This window comes from Corvus brachyrhynchos, unplaced genomic scaffold, assembly GCF_000691975.1.
Source record: "Corvus brachyrhynchos isolate BGI_N302 unplaced genomic scaffold, ASM69197v1 scaffold633, whole genome shotgun sequence".
Taxonomy (NCBI): Eukaryota; Metazoa; Chordata; class Aves; order Passeriformes; family Corvidae; genus Corvus; species Corvus brachyrhynchos.
Genome location: NW_008237435.1, coordinates 2637123 through 2657224, shown reverse-complemented (window position 1 = coordinate 2657224; position 20102 = coordinate 2637123). Strand labels below are relative to the sequence as shown.

Sequence of the window (20102 nt, the reverse complement as noted above, 5' to 3'; positions counted from 1 at the left end):
AAGACACTTCGCCAACAGTTTGCAGGGAGCTGAATAAATTACTCCAGTCAGGATGACTGTGGGACCTTCCAGCATCCTGAGTAGTAGTAGAATGAAGTGATAAAGTATAGTCTGAAACTTGGATGGGAGAGACATTTTTCAAGCAACAGGAGAGTTTCCCCACATTTTCTCCTCTTTCTCAGGAACATCTCCTTGAGAGAAGTTCCTGGGCACATCACAGTAGTTGGAGCAGCTTCGCCTCCCCAGCAGCTGTATGGGACTGGACGAGTGTCTCGGTTTCCCCAATCTTTGCTACCTTCTTTATTCTTAAATGAGTGGCAGTTGAGTAGTTTAGAGCATATACAGTATGAACTGAAATAGTCAAAGCAAAGTTCCTTCTGCTGTGTGAGCTTTACCTCTGGCTGTGTGGTGGAAGGAGGGTCTGAATGCTCTCTCAGCTCCTTCCCTTGCACAGAATCCCCCTTTCGTCATGGAGTGTTTCTGCCTTTAGTGCCTTACTTCAAGGGAGGTGGAGGAAATACCAATCGGATGGCATTCAAACTGTCACTTGGCCTGTCCCCTGTGCCCAAACTGCTGCTGTTCTTAAAGCCAGAATCTTTTAATGATCCACAGGATTCCAGCTTCTCAGGGGTGGAGGAGTAACAAAGCATTCATCCCATTGGAGCAGGGGGTTATCTGAGCATCCTTGGGCACACTGGCCTCTTGTGCTCCTGACAATCACACTGGCTGACTGGGTTTTCCTGCTCACCCTCCCTTGTGCACAAGATAGTAGCATTTGTCTAATGACAGCAGCCATGGTTTGCAGGCTCACCCAGTAGCGAAGCTGAGCACAAATGCCAGACACACAGACACAGGATGCACACACAGAGAGGACTGATATGTTCAGTCACACAGACTGCCATGAACAAGGCGTTGCCCTCAACAGCACCCACTCGTGGTACCCACGTGAGATAAACACAGCTAAGTTTCCTCCTCTTTTCTAACTGGTAGAGCTCTATGTTCTGATGAAAGCACATCCTGCCCCCCCCTCTGTAGGTTCACAAGCACACACTGGTTCATGGGTGGCCTTGCTATGGGCACAGCCCTTCTGCCTGCCCAGTAGCCCTGCCCACAGTCCCAGCCCTCACACCAGCTTTCAGGTCCTTTACTTGCTGGCTGGTGCAGCTGGATGCACCAAATATGAGCACGCACACAGTTGTCCCTTGGGCATTTCACGTTCTGGTCATACTCAAATGTACTATTGTCAAATTTCACCCTTTTATGCAGAATGTTCTGTTTCAGCCACCATCAAATGTTTCTCTGTCATTTAAGATCCTCTACTTCATCTTAACTTTTTTTGTTTTTTTCTCCTGAGGGTCTCTCAAACTTCTGGTTTGGGATTCTGGTTTTTTTTTCGTGGCCTCTTCATACCAACTGGAAAATACAACTCAGTGAAACTGGGGAATTACAGCCTCGGGACTCCAAGATGCTCCTTAAACTTAAACCCTGTAATGCAGTCAAGTATGTTTTTTCATCCCCAAAGTAAGTATCCAGAAAGAGAGACTGAACAGAAGAAACTAGATATACAAGGGTTCCCTCCTGGTCACAATATCTGGCTTAAGCCCACCATGCTGCCTGAGGCTGGAGTCATTAGCAGCAGTAACGAAGGAGGCTCAGACTGGAACCTAAGACAGAGAAGGGTTAATGGGGTCCATCACATAACCTGAGTCTTTAACTCTTCTTCAGCTGAGAGATGTCCCAAGAACCTGTCCTGAAGTGGCAAAGAGATCAATGCCCAGCTCTGAAGGACCACTGTTCATACAGGTTCACTCACACTGTAATTCCAACTTGGACATTTCCTGGCCTACATCTCCTAAGGACTTCATCTATTTGTGATCATTCTTCCCTCTTTTAGCTGACTAAAGAGTAGGAACTCTTAGTGTGATTCTGGACTGACCTGTATTAAAAGCTAGAATTCAGCTGAAGTGCCAGCAGGGATTTCCTGAAGGTGAGATGACACAAGCCATTTATATCCACTACGTGCACAAGGCCAACAGAATCACTCAAGGCAGCTCTGAGTTCTGCTTTCTTCAGGATAAGAACTAATCCATCAGGAAGGTTTCACTGTGATGACTGTTCCAGGAGACAGGGTGTGAGTTCAGTCAAGAGGCCCACTCAGGCTGTACTTGGCATGTCTATCTCCACACTTCATAGTCCAAGAACCAAGGCAGAGGGCAGACACCACTGGCTGCTCTGCCCTTGCCATAGCCTGAGCCCAAGCATACGGGACACAGAGCCCTCCTGTTATGCTGAAACGACACATGGAGAACCACAAGTGGTGAGCAACAAGCTGGGGAATAATTCATGAGCTCCAGGCACCCCTGTGAAAAGTCTGGTCTGCAAGACTCAACGTACCAGTTACCATGAGAAGGACCTTCAAAAGGCAGTAAGTTTTTCTTTGGTCATGACATCAGGTTAGAAGAACGTGTCCACATGTCACATGCACTGGTCTCTGTCAACAAAGCCTGATCTAGAAAGTAAAAGGCAGCACTTCTCTTTCATAAAGCCAGTTACATCAGACGTCATCATTAGCTCATCATATTTTGATGCCAGGAGTCTTACCTAAAACTGTTGTATCTTCTTTCCAATATTAATTAACTACAAGAGTGTATAAAGGCAAGGTTCCCATTGGAAACATTTTGCCTTTTACTACATGGATGTTTTCTCTACTTGCTTCTGACTCTACATTGGGAAGAAACTTCCTTCCTTGGTTTCCTTAATGTGGCATTAGTTTCTTCGTATCGCCAACATTTTGCTGAAGACAAGAGAACTGCAGGAGAAGCCTTGTTTTGGTGGGAATGGCAAAATGTTACTAGTATTTGAAAAATAACTTTAAATAAAATAACTTTAATTTCTGAAAACTTTTAATATAAATAGTTTTTCTGCCTCATCCATTTCCCGGAGACAACATCATTCTTGTACATTGTACATTCTTGAATGCTACAAGCATTCTTGTAGCTCTTTTTATTTTTTTTTTCCAAATGACCAATCAAACCTTTTCAACTGTCTTAAATCCACCATTTGGCATAGCAAGGAGAACAAGCCATAACTCTACTCATCTCCACATTTGAGGTCTGCTTCTGCTGACACTGCCATGAAAGACACCCATTTCATCCTGACTGTTCATAATGAACTGTTCTCATATTAAGCCATGAGATAAACATTTTCAGTTAATATAGCACTAAAAAGATGAAAGGCCTTGCAAGTAACAACTAGCTGGAATATAAATTCATCACCAAAGCCTGCTGCCTTTTTAAAACCCAGCAATCCATCTACCCTGGAGTGCTTTAGTGCTACATCTTATACCCTTCTATGAACAAATGAAGACACAACAGAAACATGTTGAAATCTCTAAAGCCATGTAAAACCCGAAGGCATTAAAATTTATTAAATGATGCAATAACAACAGAATTCTTTATTTACAATAGCATTATTTAACATCAAATAAGCAAATAGCATCAGCAAAGCAATATTAACTTGCATAAATGTATTTAAAATTTCTCTGAATATATCTACCTTTGCATAAACTGCTAACACTAGAAATACAAACATCAATGCAGGTGAACAAAGTGATGTTCAGAGTCAACTCCGTTTTGAAAATAAATCACAACCTGAAACACTGTAAGCTTTCTCCTGAAGAACCATAGTTTATATATTGCTTAATTTTACCCTTGTATAATCTTTTCATATACACACATCTCAGATGCAACTTCATGATGAACTGTACAAATAAAACCCACAAATGACATAAAGGGAAAAAAATTAAATGACAGTAAATGTTTGAAGAAATGTGTCCATCATCTCTATTGAACAACATAAAGATTAAGTGATGATGCACTTATTCCAAAATTGTACACAATTCACTATACAAATATAATACATCAGACAGCTATGTAGGAATATACAAGACTTAAAAACAGATCTAAGGCATTATGCTAGATTTTAGCATTTTGAGGTTCTTGCACATAGCTTTTACCTGTAGTAAGAAACTTAAAAGATTTTGTTTTAGTCTACAAAGAAACACCAGGGAGAAAATTCTAATTAAAATCAAAGCCACTACAGTAAATTTTCTTTTGTGCAGAGAATGCTTTTGCTCTTAGGCAGCATACTACCATACAAATACTAGAAAACTTTTAAATTCACACCAACAATTAATGGCTTAAGTTGCATTTCAAAACTGATTGTGTATCTTTGGGTTCTGCAAGTGGAGCTGTGCCACCCGTTTCTTCTGTTAAGCCCATATGAATTCCGCTTTTAAACAAAGATTAAAAAATGTATTGTATAAACTGCAAAAACATTGCTTTTAATTAATACAGGCCCAAAGGGATACTGGTGTGGGACAATATTTTAAGGATTGAGTACAAATTAACTCCTTGTAGCAAAACAGCTCACTTCACTTTTTAAACTCACCACATTACATGAACACTTAAACAGGTCGTGCGACCGTGTATATATGCTTATTTTTCACATTATGCGCCTTTCACATTTAAGAATGTAAATAGAACACTGATTAATTGTTCTCTTAAACAAAATCCAAGTACTTTCTCCGACAAATTTACTGTATACAGGATGAAAAATACTGATAATGAAGGGAATTGATTTGGCTTTTTTGTTTCTATAGTGATCAATATGATCAGAAGATTCCTTCACTCACTTTTCTCTTTCATTACTTAGAAGACGACAAAAGTCACAATGAACCCAAACGGAGCCAAAGTGATAGGTACAATCTCCTTTCTTTCAAAATGTCAATGGATGATGAAGTCTCATAATCACTACAGATATGGGTTTGCAGGTCTGTTGTGAAATGGGACAAATTTAAACTATTTTTTTCCACTGTGAAAAAGAATAATCTATCTTCAGAGGTTACAGTTAAGAACCAAAAAAGAATGGAATAGCAAAAAATTATTTTAAAACTCATTTACACTTTGTGGTGCATGAAATTAATTCCTTCAAATTTATACATTTCTTATATAAGCAATTTTTTGTCAGATATATAATGCAAGTTCAACACTAATGTTGTAGTAATGAGGCTGTGGAGGTCAGGGCTGATGGTTATTTTTTCCCATCAGCAGGTGAAAGAATGACTCAGCTGACTAAATATTCTGTTTGAGTTTGGCAACAGAGTGGTGACAGCTGAAAAATTGTTGCTTCTCTAGAATGGTGGCACTGTCCTCTTAAGGGATGAACACAGAAACAGCCTTTACCATATTTTCCTCAGCCTTAACATAGAATGGCTGCTATTTCATTCAAACTCCCACCTGAATACCAAAACAAATTAAATGACAACACGACAAACCTTTCAATCCCAAAAGGCAGGGCTGATTAGATATTATAAAATGCATTGCATTTTACATTACACCAAAAAAATTGCGTTCAGGTTAGAAAGTTTGTGGATTAGTGTCCTGGTTCCGGCCAGGATAGGGTTAACTTTTGCAGTAGCCAGGAGAGGGCATGGCTAGGACCCAGAGGTTATTCTATACCACCTCACATCATTGCTGGGGCGGGGGAAGGGAGTCTCTTCCCAGGAGAAGGGCTCTCTTCTGGATCAGCGCAGTTGCGGAGGGAGCGTCGGGCACGTCGTGGGTTTCCGTGAGAATCGTTTGTCTCTTTCTTGTACCCTCTGTCACTAGTATTGTAGCTGTCACTGTTTTTTATCTCATTGCTGTTTCCATTAAATTGTTCTTATCTCAACCCATGATCTTTACCTTTTGTGCCTCCAATTCCCCTCTCCAGCACTCCACAGGGAAAGATGGAGGGGGAGCGCGGTTTGGAGAGTCTCACTGGGAGCACTAAATTAGGGAGTACCATTCCTAAACAATTAGGAGTCAGCAGAAAGAAAACAAAGGTCAAACTCATCAATTTCTTAATATTCCAAGTCCTCAGAAACTGATGTCAGTATAGTAAAAGATTATTCAAACCACAGTGGGCAAGGAAAAAAACCAACATGCCTTAACAGTGGCCTGCTTAGTAACAGTTTTTCTAAGATTTGTTACGAAAAGATATAAACATACAAAAATCAAGAACTGGTTCCTACAGTGGCTGCATATAATATAGGTTAGTTAAATGATATTATGAGCAGAATCACAAGGCTTAGAAAATGAGAAGTCTCAAGCCTACAAATTAGGTCTAATCAAGGCATTGTGATCCTTTACAAAACACTCTTCCAGGAGACACACACGGCTAAGAAGATATCTAATTTAATACTGAAGTACCTCATTTGGAATCAACTTCACAACATGTATATCTCACAAAAATTATACAAGTAAAACACTTAAGTTTTCAACTTAAATTATTGCTTGTTTACATATAAACTGGATTTTATGTACCTTACAAAACGTCCTCGTAGTCCACACTGCTTTAAAATAATGAGAAACACGATAGTGGTGAAGTCTGTAGTGATATCTGCTATAGGTATTACAGGAATTGTTATCTTCCCAGCTAAGGGGATGGGAACCAGAAATTATCATGCTTTACAGCAGGTATCTTTGATATTATGCACCCATTCTGCCACTACCATAATCAGTACATGCATTACCATCGAACTTTGCTGTTTGGCATCCAGTAACTGGCTGTGCAGATTGCTGGAAACACACCTAAGGAAATAACGGAGTAACCTGGTTTTTAATTCTATTAGAAAGAAGAAGATGACAGAGGTCAGGAGAGCCAAGTTAAAAAAAACAGATTTGCTGATTGTTAGGAATTTAATTAAATGAGAATGTAACCAACTTGTATGTTTGGATTCATGACTTGCATCATAAACACTACCACAAAACCCAACCAAATCACCCCTTATAAACAGCCCTCTCGCAGGGTAATTTTCATCTGTTTTACAACTTTAACCCCATTCAGAATTGGTCTGTATAGTTTTCTGCATCAGTTGATCTTCTCTGACTTGCTGTCAGTGGAACGTGCTTGTTGGAGGTCTCTATATGTACCAGACGTTGCTTCTATGCCCTCCTCCAGGCCTCCTCTCTGCCCCAAAATGCAGGCCTTAGTCTAAAACACCAGTTTTCAGACAGAACTGAATCCTTTGCACCAGACTGAGTAAGCCAGGGAAAACAAAGCAAAAAAACCCCAAGGTCTAGAACTAAACAGAAACAGAACAAGAGCATGGTTGTTTTTCCTTAAATACATACATTTAAATACATTCAATCTGACATGGTTTATGAAAATTGCCTGTCAACATTTACTTTGCAGGAGAGATCTAAGTTGCACTAAGGTGAATGCAGTGAACAGACTGAGCAATGTCTGTACGCTAGCTTCAGACTGTCAAAGAAGAGGCTGCTCTTCGGCAACGACCACCCGGCTCCCCTCAGGAAGGCAGGGCTGAGTCCTGTCGGCAGCAGGCAGCCGCCGGGGCTGGCAGCTTCTCTGGGACACGACAAACAGACGCAGCTCTTCAAACTGGTAAGGATTTGGGGCCCTAAGCCCAGTCAGCTGAAGAAAGGAGCAACCAAACCACCCTCAGGGTCAGCAATATTTCTGCAAAAGAAGAGAAATGGGGAAAAAACCAATGAATTCTTCCTGCTGGGATAGTGAAGATAGATAGGTCAATGAGATCTGGGACGTTGGAGTGCAACATCTGCTGTCAACTGTGCATTCCTGTAATGCTTTACACCTGAAATTTCATTGGAATTTATAAAGCTGAACTATTCTTTGTGTACACTGATACAACTGACCAGCAATTTAGTTCCTTTGGTATCAGTGGGGGTTTAATTTCACTGCATTCTTAGGTCCTTAATTCATTCCAATTATCCTGGATATTATAGCAACTCAGGATCATCCATCTTTTGTAAACTCCAGCTGAAGGCATGGCAATAGGGTTTAAGAGAAGTCTCATTCTCACAATATGTGCAAAAACCTCTCTTACTGCTGCATCACCATCAAAGGAAAAAACTGCCCTGGCTCACTTTCCCTTCCAAGACTCATAATGAAAAAGGGAATAAAGAAGTAAAACCATCTTCAGCTATCGATCCCTAGAGATGTTTTTTACCTCATACTTAATACCCTTGCAACGTCTTTACACAAATATAGTACAAACTGGTTTCAACTGAGTTGATTATCTTCTTTCTTATTCAAAAAACCATCAGGATGTGGTTTTCACAGTTGTTTTAAGACTACTCCTTCCAGTGGCTGCAATCTGTGCCTGTCTTCTCTCCTTGTAAATGCCTGCTCCCATGGGGTGCTGTGGTCAGTCAGGTCAGAGAGTCAATCCAGCCAAACCCATTTTCCTACTCCCCTGGGGTTTCTTTTCACTCATATCCTGTGGCTCTGGCTGTGGAGCAGCTCTTTGCTCACAGCTTCCTGCCACGCATAAGGAAGGCCCTGTTTGCCCAGGGACAGGGCTGGTGGGTGGGAAGGCAGGCAGTCTTCTCTCCAGTCCACGTGCAAGCTGCTAGGCTGCCTTCTGGAAGCTGTCTACACCGTGCTTTGGACCTTACCACACCCTCCTCTGCCTTCACACAAGGCACAGAAATGTAGGTTTATTGACAAATAAAGTCAGTGTCAGGAAAGCAAGGCCCTATGTTTTGTACATCCTCTATTCCCAGTTTAGCTGGTGCAGCTGGACCCCTCAGGGGGTGACCAGCCATGGGCAGCACTGAGCCCTGATCGTGGCTCCTCCTTCCTTCATCATAGCACAGAGACACCACACTCATATCGCTCATGCCCTGACTAATACGGACAAACCAAACTTTGACTCCTCTTTCTAACATGTTGAGAGGCAGTTCAGGGACCCTGTTAGTGGTTTTTTGAAGATAAAGGGGAAACAAAAGTGAAAATCCAAAGATGTCCTTATTTTCAGGGTGGACATTTAGCAAACAGTATCTCCAGAGAGATACTAAATAAACACTCCCACTATACCAGCAACTTGAAAAAAATTATGTACTGCAACAGTTGCACATTAATTACACGGCTTAAACTTTCTTAAAAAAAAAGTTATGTAGCAGTAGTTTATGGCTCAGTTGCATGACAAAAGCAGTTGTTTAACCTCTATTACAGTTCAAAGTTCAGTGAAAGGTATTTACAGCGTATATAAACTGCATTTGCATTGGCAGTCACAGGTATATTGGTAAAATAAACGTAAAATTACAAAATTTTAGTCCAAAATAATTTGGAAGTACCTTTCCAAATAATTTGAGAGGTTTTAAGAAGTTGCTTTTCTTCAGGTGAGACAAAGCTTCTCTCATGCATTGCTACTGTCCCTCTCATTGTCACGGCACTGACTCCATTATTTTAATTTTACACCCCAGAGATTCCCTGCCCAAAGTCATGCCACTTATTTCTTTTCACCTGCACCCTGACTTATGTCCACCATCTCTTGTACCCTTTCTGTCACATTCACTCTCTTTTCCTTCTCTCTTCAACTAATTTTTAAAATCTACCTCCTCCTTTAGTCTGCTTCTGTCTCAACATCCTTTTCCCCTTTCTTTCCTCAGCAGTACTTGGTATTTTCTTCTCTGACAGTCAGGCTTCTCTTAGCACATGAAATTTAACTGGTTAGAGAATGCACTAAGTAGGAGACCTTCTAGCAGCCTGCCAGTACCTAAAAAGGCCCACAAGAGAGCTGGAGAGGGACTTTTTACAATGGCACATAGTGACAGGAGAGGGGGCAATGGCTTTACACTGAAAGAGAGTAGGTTAAGATTAGGTATAAGAAGAAATTCATTACTGTGAATGTGATGAGGCACTGGAACAGGTTGCCCAAACAAATTGTGGATGCCTCATCCCTGGAAATGTTCAGTGTTGGATGGGGCTTTGAGCAACCTGGTCTAATGGTAGGGGCTGTCCCCATCCATGGCAGGGGGTTAGAACTAGATATTTCTAAGGTCCCTTCCAACCCAAACTATTATGATTCTGTAATAACACCTTGGTATATAACAACTTCTGCTAGAGCAGAACACACTGCATCCTTTCATTAATCAAAGTGACCATGAAATGGTTGCAGAAGAGACTCTTTATGGACAGATCCCTCACTCTTGGAAACAGACATTTGTATATTTATGTGAACAATGAAGGTGTGAGAAGAATTGGCATCCGGGAGGTTTTAAATACATATGAATACAAAAAAGACAAGGATACAATAAAATACATGCATGGCTACTTCTACCTCAGTACTTTCACATTCTTCGTTTTCATTCATGTTACTAACTTTTCAGACAGATGTTCCTAATTTCCCCTGCTACTCAAACTCCTCTTCTTGGACAGCAGGGAACGTCACCGCGCCCTGGCCCAGGAGGCGGGGCGGCGCCCCGCCGCTAGATGGCGCCTCCCCCGCGCCGCTCGGCCGCCCGCGGTCTGTCCGTCCGTCCGTCCGTCCCTCCCTCCCTCCTTCCTTCTCTGTGTCCACAGAGTGCGCCTCCCTCACGTTAATTACTATTATTCAGGGCACTCGTAACGTTGTAAGTAAAAAGATACCGTATCCGCTCCAGCCACAGCATATTCATAGTCCTGCTGCACCCGTACCCCATTTCTTACCCGTGCTGCATCTCCGTCCTGCTTTATCATATCCATTCCAGGCAGCTGGTTTGGAAAGAGATTGCCTCCTCCCCTCATAGCAGGATCATTAACCTATTGGTAACAAGATATTAAGGAGAATGAATCAAAAAACACTTTGGGAGGAGGGCTGGGAATTAAAAAGAAGTGTTACAGACCATTACACTACTTGCATGCACCAACACCCACTCCTAAGACGATGCTACAGTCAGGGAAGTGACTGTAGAGCCAGGCACTCCTCTTGCACAGCATGTGTTTGACTCATATTATTCTGCTTCACAAGTAACAACAAAGATTTAATTCCTGATACTAGGACCCTTATGCATGTTTTACAAAGCAGGCTCCATAAATTAGGTCAATGTTATCTGAAGAGGACATCTCTGCTATCAAAGTTCTGAAAGCAGAAACAAGTAACTACTTTCCTAACCTCAGTAACACATGGCTTTGCTGCTTGCAAAGCACCACAAAATTTTTTCAAAGCCTGATGAGATAACATGTAGACTAAATTATACCAACTACTGACTTAATTTTAACAATACTTTTCTTTTTGTAAGCTATGGGAGAAAGGTAGCATTAAATGGGAAAACATGCAGTGGCATGCTTTCCCAAAGGGATGGTCTCCACAATTTTCTGAACACAGTCACAGGAAAGTATTGAAGCTGAGCATTTCTGCACAACCAAAAGGTCTGTCAAGCTTAGTTATGTGAAAAGAGTAGCTAGCCAAATTTACAGCATTGCTTTCTCAGTCAAAGGATTAATCTCACCATGTAGGAACTGGCATAAAATACAAAACAGAGCCCTTCAGCAAGGTTCTGAAATATTATAAGAAACACCTTTCCCTAGAAGTTTTACAGGGAAAGAAACCTCTTTCTAGGGAGTCTTTGTTGATTTGATTCTCTCTGTTATTTCCCTCAGAGTAGATGATGTGATAATAGTGAAGATATAGCCCTCCAGATCTCTCAGGAAGGAAAAAGATGTTTTCTGTGTTACCAGTCCTTTAGGAGACGTGTGTTTCCAAAGAGAATAAATTCTCCCTGTGGAGTAACCCACTTCAGCTACAGCAACCTGCTGCAGCATGGGGGGAATCACAAAATCACAGAATGGATAAGGGTGGAAGTGACCCCAGTGGGTCAGCTGCTCCAACCTCCATGCTCAAGCAGAGTCATCCCAGAGCACACTGCTCTAGGGGTTGTGTCTAGGGGCTTCCTGAGTATCTCCAGGGAGGGAGACTCCACAACCTCCCTGGGCAACCTGTCCCACTGCAGTCACCCGCACAGTAAAGAAGTTCTTCCTCATATGCAGGTGGAACTTCCTGTGCATCAGTTTCTGCCCGTTGCCTCTTGTCCTAATGCTTGGCACCACTGAGTAGAGCCTGCAAGAAGAGCCCAACTCCATCCTTTTTACATCCTCCCTCCAGATACTTTCATATATATTGGACAGATCCTGTCTCAGCCTTCTCTTGTCCAGGAAGACCATCTTGAATTTACCACACCAAGCCTTCTCATTTCAGGTCCTCCTGCCTGTTATATCTGTTGCCACTCACTGATTTTGAAAAATGCAATCATATACAACCACCTAAAGATTGTTTTCAGATGCTGCCAGAGACAAGACTACAATTCAATGGGAAAGATAAAAAACTTAAAATATTTGTGCCATAGGAATTTTAACTCCAAAGAAATTGATTAAGTGCTGCAAGCCTCCTAGTGATGCTTTCTGTTTCTTAAAGTGGACAGATTTTTAAACCTGAATGTGAAAATTTAAATCAGAAGGAAAGAGAACCATGTTATTTTATTCAGAAAGAAAGAAAACAGCTTTGCAGCTCTATCTACGTGCATTTGGTGATTCCATGTTTAAAAAGTGCTTTCTGCTATTAATCAACATTCATCAGAATGTGCAAACACAAATACCTTTTCTGATTGTTCAGTAGACAAAAGGAGGCAAAAATGAAAAGCAGAAATAAAAAAAATTGTATCCTGAATCAACAGCAGTTTTGGAACGAAAAGATGACCGCATGATTTGCCTCAAGGCACTTAGGACAGATACAGAAAAGGAAGGTGGCTCCAGGCCACCAGAAAAGGATAGCAAAGGCATCAATGAAGTTTCTATTACAGAATCTCTTTGCCAGTGATGATGCAAGAATCCTGACATGGTATCAGATACAAAAAAACCCCAACCCAAACTCAAAAAACACCCATTAAAAAACCCCTAGTATTTTGTCATATGAATACATTTGCTTCAGAAGACCTTAAAACACCCCACATTAACTTTTCTGACTGCAAAAAAAATTCAATTAGAAAAGTATGGAGAAGGACAAAGAAATAGACATGTTTTTATAATTTTCTGAAGAAAGGTAAAGTTGTATTATCAGATATTAAGTCTGACTAAAAAGGAACAAATATGTTTTACAATTCCTTTGCAATTAAGCATAATCAATAGTCTTCTGCTAGTAAAGCAAAGTTATATACAAGGTGTCTAACAAGAAAAGTTTCCTACCACTCCAGAGCTCCTTTAATCTGGTATGCTGAATGAAATCAAAATAACATTTCAAGATAACTCTTCTTAGATGCCATGATAATTTTGGCCTGGGGAGTACTGCCCTGTGCAGATTAATGAGCAACTCCTCTGAGTGGACTTCTAAATAGGGGGTTATTTCATATAGTGAAAAGCCTCTTTTCTTGCATAGGTTTCAAATTGCTTCTTTGATAGCTCAGTAAATAGCATGGATCCACGATGCAAAATAAATAACAGGCAAAAACCATGGCAATAGCTCACTGTGCAAACAAGAAGATGAGGACAAGGGCACAGTAGGATCTCTGAATGGTGCAACACCAGCAAGGTTTACTTTCTCAATGCCTGGGGAAGCTGTTTCGGACAGGAGGAACCTGCAGACCTGGCAGCTAGCATTTCAGCATTCCTGGTAGCTGCCTCCTAGAAGAAACACTAGTAAGAGCAGCCTGAAGAGATTTAATGTAATTATGAGAAGATGACAATGAGACAAGATCTCATTCCTCAAATATATAAAAGAGCCTCTAAGTATATAATAATTACTAAGCCCATTTTGGAAATAATCTTTTTGCTTGGTGATGCTTGGAGCCCAGGTGGTAAAAAAGAGAAGTTGGAGACAACAGAAGTATGATCAGATAAATACCAAACTCAGTATTTCTGAGCTCTGGATATATCCGTATGATACAGCACAGTGCCACAACGAGAGAGGAGAGAGCCAACAATACCTGTTTGGTACCAGGGGTAATATACCTGCTTCTCACCAGGTAAATAAGTCCAGGCACCTTACTTCCAAAACCACCCAATAATAATAATGTTGAGGTTTTTTTCAAAAGCTAGAACACATTTGCAGTGTAATCACTGTTACTCTCACTGCGGTTAGAAAGAGACAAGCATGTGAAGTTCAAATTATGTATTATGGAACAAAAAGTGACACTGAATAAGTAAACAGAAGTGTAGGTGACAGTGTAAGAAAACCCCAAAGAATGAATGAAATGGCAACAGTCAGCAGAATTACAGAAAATACAGTCATTTTGAAAACCACCAGTTACAAGAAAAAGTTCAGCAGAGTCTAGGTCACTTGCTAAATAAAAATGTCAAACAGTAAAACACTATGCCCTGAAAATAGGAAAAAGAAGTGTCAATTTTAGTATTCAAGTATACATTTTTAGCTATTCATGTTTCTCAAGAAAGAAAATGTAAAGTAGTACAGCACGTTCCTGAGGACTAAAAAGTGCTGTCTTGTGGCCCAGAAATGGCCCCTCAGCTGTCAGCTGGCCACCTCTGGCCTAGACCAAGCATAAAACATTTGCTTGCAGATGACACAGGGCCGGGGTGGTAGATCCGGAGGAAAACAGGTTACTGTTACAGAATGAGCCACTGACTTTGCTTAAACACACTCAATCTAAGAAATGCAATTTGATGGAGACAGGCGGGAGGCAACCCTTTTGGGAACAAAGAATGCAGGTTTCATCTATGTAGAATGTGTTGAGGAGAATTTGGGGGGTCATCACAAGGCTTTCAGTGTGACATTGTCACCAAAAGAACCAAGACAACCCATGGTCTGGAAGAGAAATTACAAGCAGAACTTGACTTTACACAGCTTTGGTGCAATGACTGTTAAATCACTGTCTCTGATTACTCTGTTCATATTGCCAGGAGGAGGTTACAACGGAGTTTAAAGTAGATCCAAAAATCTACTGGGCTGAAACCCAAATGTTGAGATAGATAAAGAACTTCAGCCTATTCAGCTTACTGGAAGTTAGATAAATGCTATCTTGAAACAAGATCTTGTAGTCTAACAGGAAGGAAAAGCAGTGTGACAGCTGTGCCAGGGGAAACAGTAGCCTGCATGGAAATCTTTGAAATAAAACCAGATCTCTTTCTACAACGCAGTTTGTAAATTCAGGTTCTTGAGAAAAAAATATGTAGCATGGGTATGCTGAGAAATCAGATTGGGTCATCACCTTTAAATCCCCTCTCTTTTCTTTTTTGGCTTTACTATTGTTTTACTACATTAAATTTGTGCAACTCTATTCACTTGGGAACTAATAATAAAAAAAGTCTTCCATAATTGGGCTTAGCAACTGGGAATATCAGAGAAGGTGACAGATTTGGGAGTATCAAAATTACTTTGGTTCACCAGTATGTACCAGCTGTAAAAGACAAATGTGATCTGCAGCTATATCTGTCAGAGTATTCCAAGAGAAATGGGGAAGAAGTAATGTTATGCACATGGCTCTGGTGCTTAGGAAATACTGATTCAAACTAGAACAGCTGCAGGAAAGGAAGGGGAATTTAAAGCCTAAGAGACTGAAAAACCATGGCTTGTTTGGCTTACAAGAAAAACACCACAAAACCCAAAACTAAAAAATCTAACAATCTCAAACTAACAAAAAAAATTCATGTTGATAGAATCTTTTTAAAATATAGGAAAAGAAAAGAGCTATTTAAGGTAAAGGACAATATTGGAAAAGCAAATTCTCTTGTTATCAAATTTAGGCTGCAAAAAGGTCATACATTAACAAGCCATTAACATAACCGGCTTTAAACTGGAACATTATGGTATCAGGAAAAAGTTTTAGCAAGAGATGTCCATAGAAGGAGATGTTACCTGAAGACACAAGAGGTACTTTCCAGCCAATATTTCTAGAAAAAGTCCATAATTTCAAGCCTGTGTTTTTGAACTAGCTGTATTTCAAACAACCTGAAAGTCAGCTTTGAAACAAATACATGAGCCTGTTAATGAAGAGGATTTGTTTGTCACTTATGCATGTACTGTGATAGTTTAATTGCAGGTCGACAAACAGAAACGTTATTTTTCCTTATTTCAGATATCCTAAGCAGCAGTATCAAGTAAGAAAGACTGTGCAAACATCCTCTCAGCAGAAAAGAACAGGTTACTTACCTATTGATTCAGCAACCTATTTTATATGCACCACATTACAAAAAATGTGCATTTTGTGCTTGTAAAGTTGCCACATGGATAGTTCTGATAGCTGATTGAATATTTATTGTCTGGGACTACAGACCCTGTGGCAGTTGAAGCATCTTCCAAACCCTGCCCATGCTGGCAGCTTTTGCTCTTCTCTCTAGGAAGCAGCTGCCTGCCATCCAGTTCTAGCCTCCACTGCTGGGAAAATCAGCAACTGCAACTGCGCTACAGAGACTTAACTACTCAGAACAGGAGCTACCATCAGCACGTGCTTCCCATGGAAGTCCAGGAGACAGCCACAGTGCTCTCTACCTCACTGGTCACCTTGGCTATTCGAGTGCAGAGCTAAAACCAAAGCCCTTTTAACATCATCATTTCTCAAGAAAACTAGTAAGAGAAACATAATGCAGTGGACCTGAAAAACTACTGGAAGTAAAAGCAAACCCTCTAGCTGTCATCTCACATCCTTAGATTCTCACCTGCTCAGGACCCATGGAGGACAACCCTGATGTAGGCACAGAGGTCGCTGAGGTCATGCTGATCTGCCCTGTCATCTGGTTCATGTTGTTCATACCACTTGTGTTGGTTGCCATGGATACATTGATGTTCATGTTATTGTTGTACATGCTGGTGCTTGCTTGCTGCCCAAAATGTGGTGGGGACTGTTGTGAAAACATGCTACAGCAAGGAATGGAAAAAGCAATGTGTCAGACTTAGAATGCTGAAGCCACTAAGAAACTTTTTTTAATATATCTTAAGCTAGAATTAGTATATACTGTCATTTATTCCAACTTCAAAGGAAAAACCAGTTTTCAGCTACATTAATGTCTAAGGAGTAGATTTTCAAAATTTAAGGTCCCATGTCTGTGCACAAAAATGCATGCCTTTGCGTGTGAAACTATGGCAGAGTACAAATCTGTTATGCATGTGCAAGAACAGCCAATTAGCTGTCTAAAGGAGCTTTGTATGTATTTTAAAGTAATGCCTGGAGGGAGAGGAAAACACCTTTAACCTCCAGTGTTAGCACAGCACAGGACTGCTGAGCTGAAATCGTAGATGGCGTAATAACCTTTCTTTTTTGCAAAATAGGCTATTTGCATATATGAATACCAGATTTGCACATACAATTATGGCAAGCGGGCTCACAAATATAGACATGCAATTGTGCAGAAATTTATTTACTAGGTCTTAGCATCAGGTTTTGAAAATGTGGCACTGTAAGAAACAACATAAAGTCTAAGACAATTACCCTACATGTTCCTATAAGGGCACTTCTGATCAACTTAAAGAGGAGTAACTCAGGTGGAAAACCTCATCCCAGATTTTATTTAGTCCAAGTGCTTTCTGGACAGTATCTTCCTTCCCATTATGTTGAAAGCCATATGAGAGACTCTTTACATTTCCTAAAATGCACTCCACTGTTTACACATCAGTCTTTTGTAGTCTTGGAGCATAACTCAACAGCCACTGAAGGAATTATTACTGACAATGTGTCTGTTTAGAGGATCTGCATTAGACTGAAATACTGGAAAAGCTGCTGTGTCTGTATCAGTGGCTGACTTTCCCTTCCCTGTGAAACACTGCTCCCACAGCTGAGGAAATCTTTCAGGGTTAACGCTCAACCTTGCACTTGGGTACCCTGTTAGGCTCTTGCTGTGCACTCAGACTTGGTGGAGTGCAACGGCATTCTGGGCACAGGACCAAACCCAGAAAATCCCACCATTCTCTTCCTTCCAATTCCATGTCTTTTCAGGCCACCTCACCCCAATTTGAAGTTGTTATCTGGATGGCTGAAACAGTACACTACAGATCATTGTGAATACTCAGTGGCTTGTGTAAGCACATTTGACATGTCTCTGCTGTAGAGCTGCAGTTCAGCAAAGCCAACCATTGGACTTATGGAGCTGCCCCTGCTGCCATTTTTGGCAGAAGCCATGACAGCAACAGCTATGCCCCCTGCAGATGCTTCAGGAAGACAGTGAGGATGAGGCATGGACAAGGATGAGGATAAGAGATAAATCACCTGCTTTAGGGGCACTTTACTTGGATGAGCCTCATCAATAAAATACTGGTGTTCTGGGTTTATTAAATCTTTGTCAACTAGCAGGAAAAAGATTTGTTGCTGTGCTAGGACACTCAGCCTGAGAACTTCAGGATGACAAAAGCACTTGTGCTAGAGACAGCTGTGTGCACCCCCGTGCCAAGTGATACAGGCTGTACCTGATAGCTCCTCCCATCTTCCAAGGAAAAGCTCAGATCACTGTCATCTGGAAGCTCACTGCTGCCTACTGATAGTGTTCAACACCCAACCCATTTGATTTGGACAGACTGATTATTAGAGCTACACCCACAGGGGCAGGGGCCTCAGCTGAAAAGGTGACTGCATGCGTGAGGTATTGCTACAATGCTGTCAGGGAATGACAGCTATATGCTGACCCCCAGCATGTGCAAGCACTAATGGGCTGAACCTGGTTACACTCCAGCATTTAAAGTGGGAGGTGATAATCCAGTCATTGCAATTCCAGAGCAGTAGGGAATGCATAGGCTCTGGCTCAGCTGATCCAGCCATGTGGAAAGCAGTGTGGGAGCATAACATGAAAATCATATGCAGAAGAAATGCATCCACACAAACATTAGGGGCTGGAGTTCACTGCGCAGCACAGGTGCTTCTTAAGGGCACACAGTGTTTGATCAGTTACCACAGACAAAGCAATGCATTGTATGGATGCAGGTCTTTTAGCTATGCACTCACTTCGCCTTGTATGAAGACAGAATTTAAACCAATTCGTCAAGCCAAATTGAAAAGAAATCTCTTTTAGGATAGATAGTTAACAACAACTAAACACACGAACAATTACATAAAACAAGCCCATAAGTAAGTGTAGACCATAAATGACCCCATTATTCTATGTGTTCATTTTGGTTTTCTTCTGGATTTACCTGTTACCACCCATATTCCCTTGTGCCCACCCATTCATCTCCGTAGAGGACTGATAGGCAGGATTAGCCTGAGACTGCTGAATCATGGGGCTTTGAGTGTGAGCCAGCCTTGGTGACATCAGTGGACTCTGAGGCGTGGTGGCCCCTGTGAAGCCTGGATCGGGCTGCTGACTAATACCTGAAGAAAAGAACAAGAAATTTACCCACTGTACATTCAGAGTTAAAACAAACCAAGAGCTCATACCTGCTGACTTGTCCTTACACAGTCCTACTTATATTATCTGGAACCTTTAACTTTGTGTCTCTTCATTTTCATAAAGCAGTTACAAATACATGGAGGGAAAGCACTATTATGAAACATTATTACTATTAGAAACTGGTGTAAAGGATAATAGATCAGTAAGAGTAGATACCAAATTTAGAAATGGATGGGCATAATTTATTATATCAGCAGAACTTTCACATAACATATTATTTAATATAATTATAATATAACTTATACAGTAGGTATAAATAAAGAAACTGTATAACAATAACTGTATGGAGGTAACTGCCCAGAACAACGTGGTTTGTGGCTTTGTAAAACAAAGAAAGGAAATGGTATTAATTATCATATTACACTTTGGGTTAGGGGTAGGGAATTGAATGCCTTATCTAAAACTGATATATATTATTTAAATTAAAGAGTTTTTTGTTTAGTTCACTCAAAATTCAGAGTCCATCAAGCAAATACATACACATATATGTGTTTGTGTGTGCATACACACATTTATCTGCATATATCTATATATAAACAAACACACTGCACTTCTGCTACTGCTCAAAGAGCGAGCGATGCTTGGAGAATAACTGGTACTAGGGCTAGGAAAGTGGAACCTCCAAGGGGTCCAAACCACCATGGTTTCCACTCTTCCCAGGGAGCCAGGCAAGAGCCTGTGGACCAGGGGCTTGGACCCAGCACAGGGGGGAACACGGGGGAGTCAGGACTGACAAAATGCACTGAGGGGGGTGGAACCAGTACCGTAGTTTGGAGGAAATGGAAACTGCTGTGCATTTGCCTGCGGGATGCGCGGGTTGCTCATGGTTGCTGGGATGCCACCGGTGGCCACCATGCTGGGGGTCATGCTCAAGCCTTGCCCTCGCATCATCAGCGTCCGCTGCTGCACCTGCTGCTGCTGCTGCATCTGCCCCT

General features: G+C 41.2%; 1 protein-coding gene across 1 annotated transcript in view; it reads right to left on the bottom strand.

The window, feature by feature from the left end:
- Positions 1 to 3381: 3381 nt before the first annotated feature.
- The window catches only part of NCOA2 (nuclear receptor coactivator 2), a 180607-nt gene continuing 163886 nt past the window's right edge, over positions 3382 to 20102 (bottom strand). The window contains exons 20-24 of the mRNA XM_017731233.1: positions 19932 to 20099; positions 18911 to 19088; positions 16450 to 16648; positions 10516 to 10608; positions 3382 to 7521 (exon numbers count right to left, since the gene is read on the bottom strand). Coding sequence (XP_017586722.1) covers positions 7510 to 7521; positions 10516 to 10608; positions 16450 to 16648; positions 18911 to 19088; positions 19932 to 20099 — 650 coding nt within the window. The 3' untranslated portion in view covers positions 3382 to 7509. The remainder of the gene's footprint in view (positions 7522 to 10515; positions 10609 to 16449; positions 16649 to 18910; positions 19089 to 19931; positions 20100 to 20102) is intronic.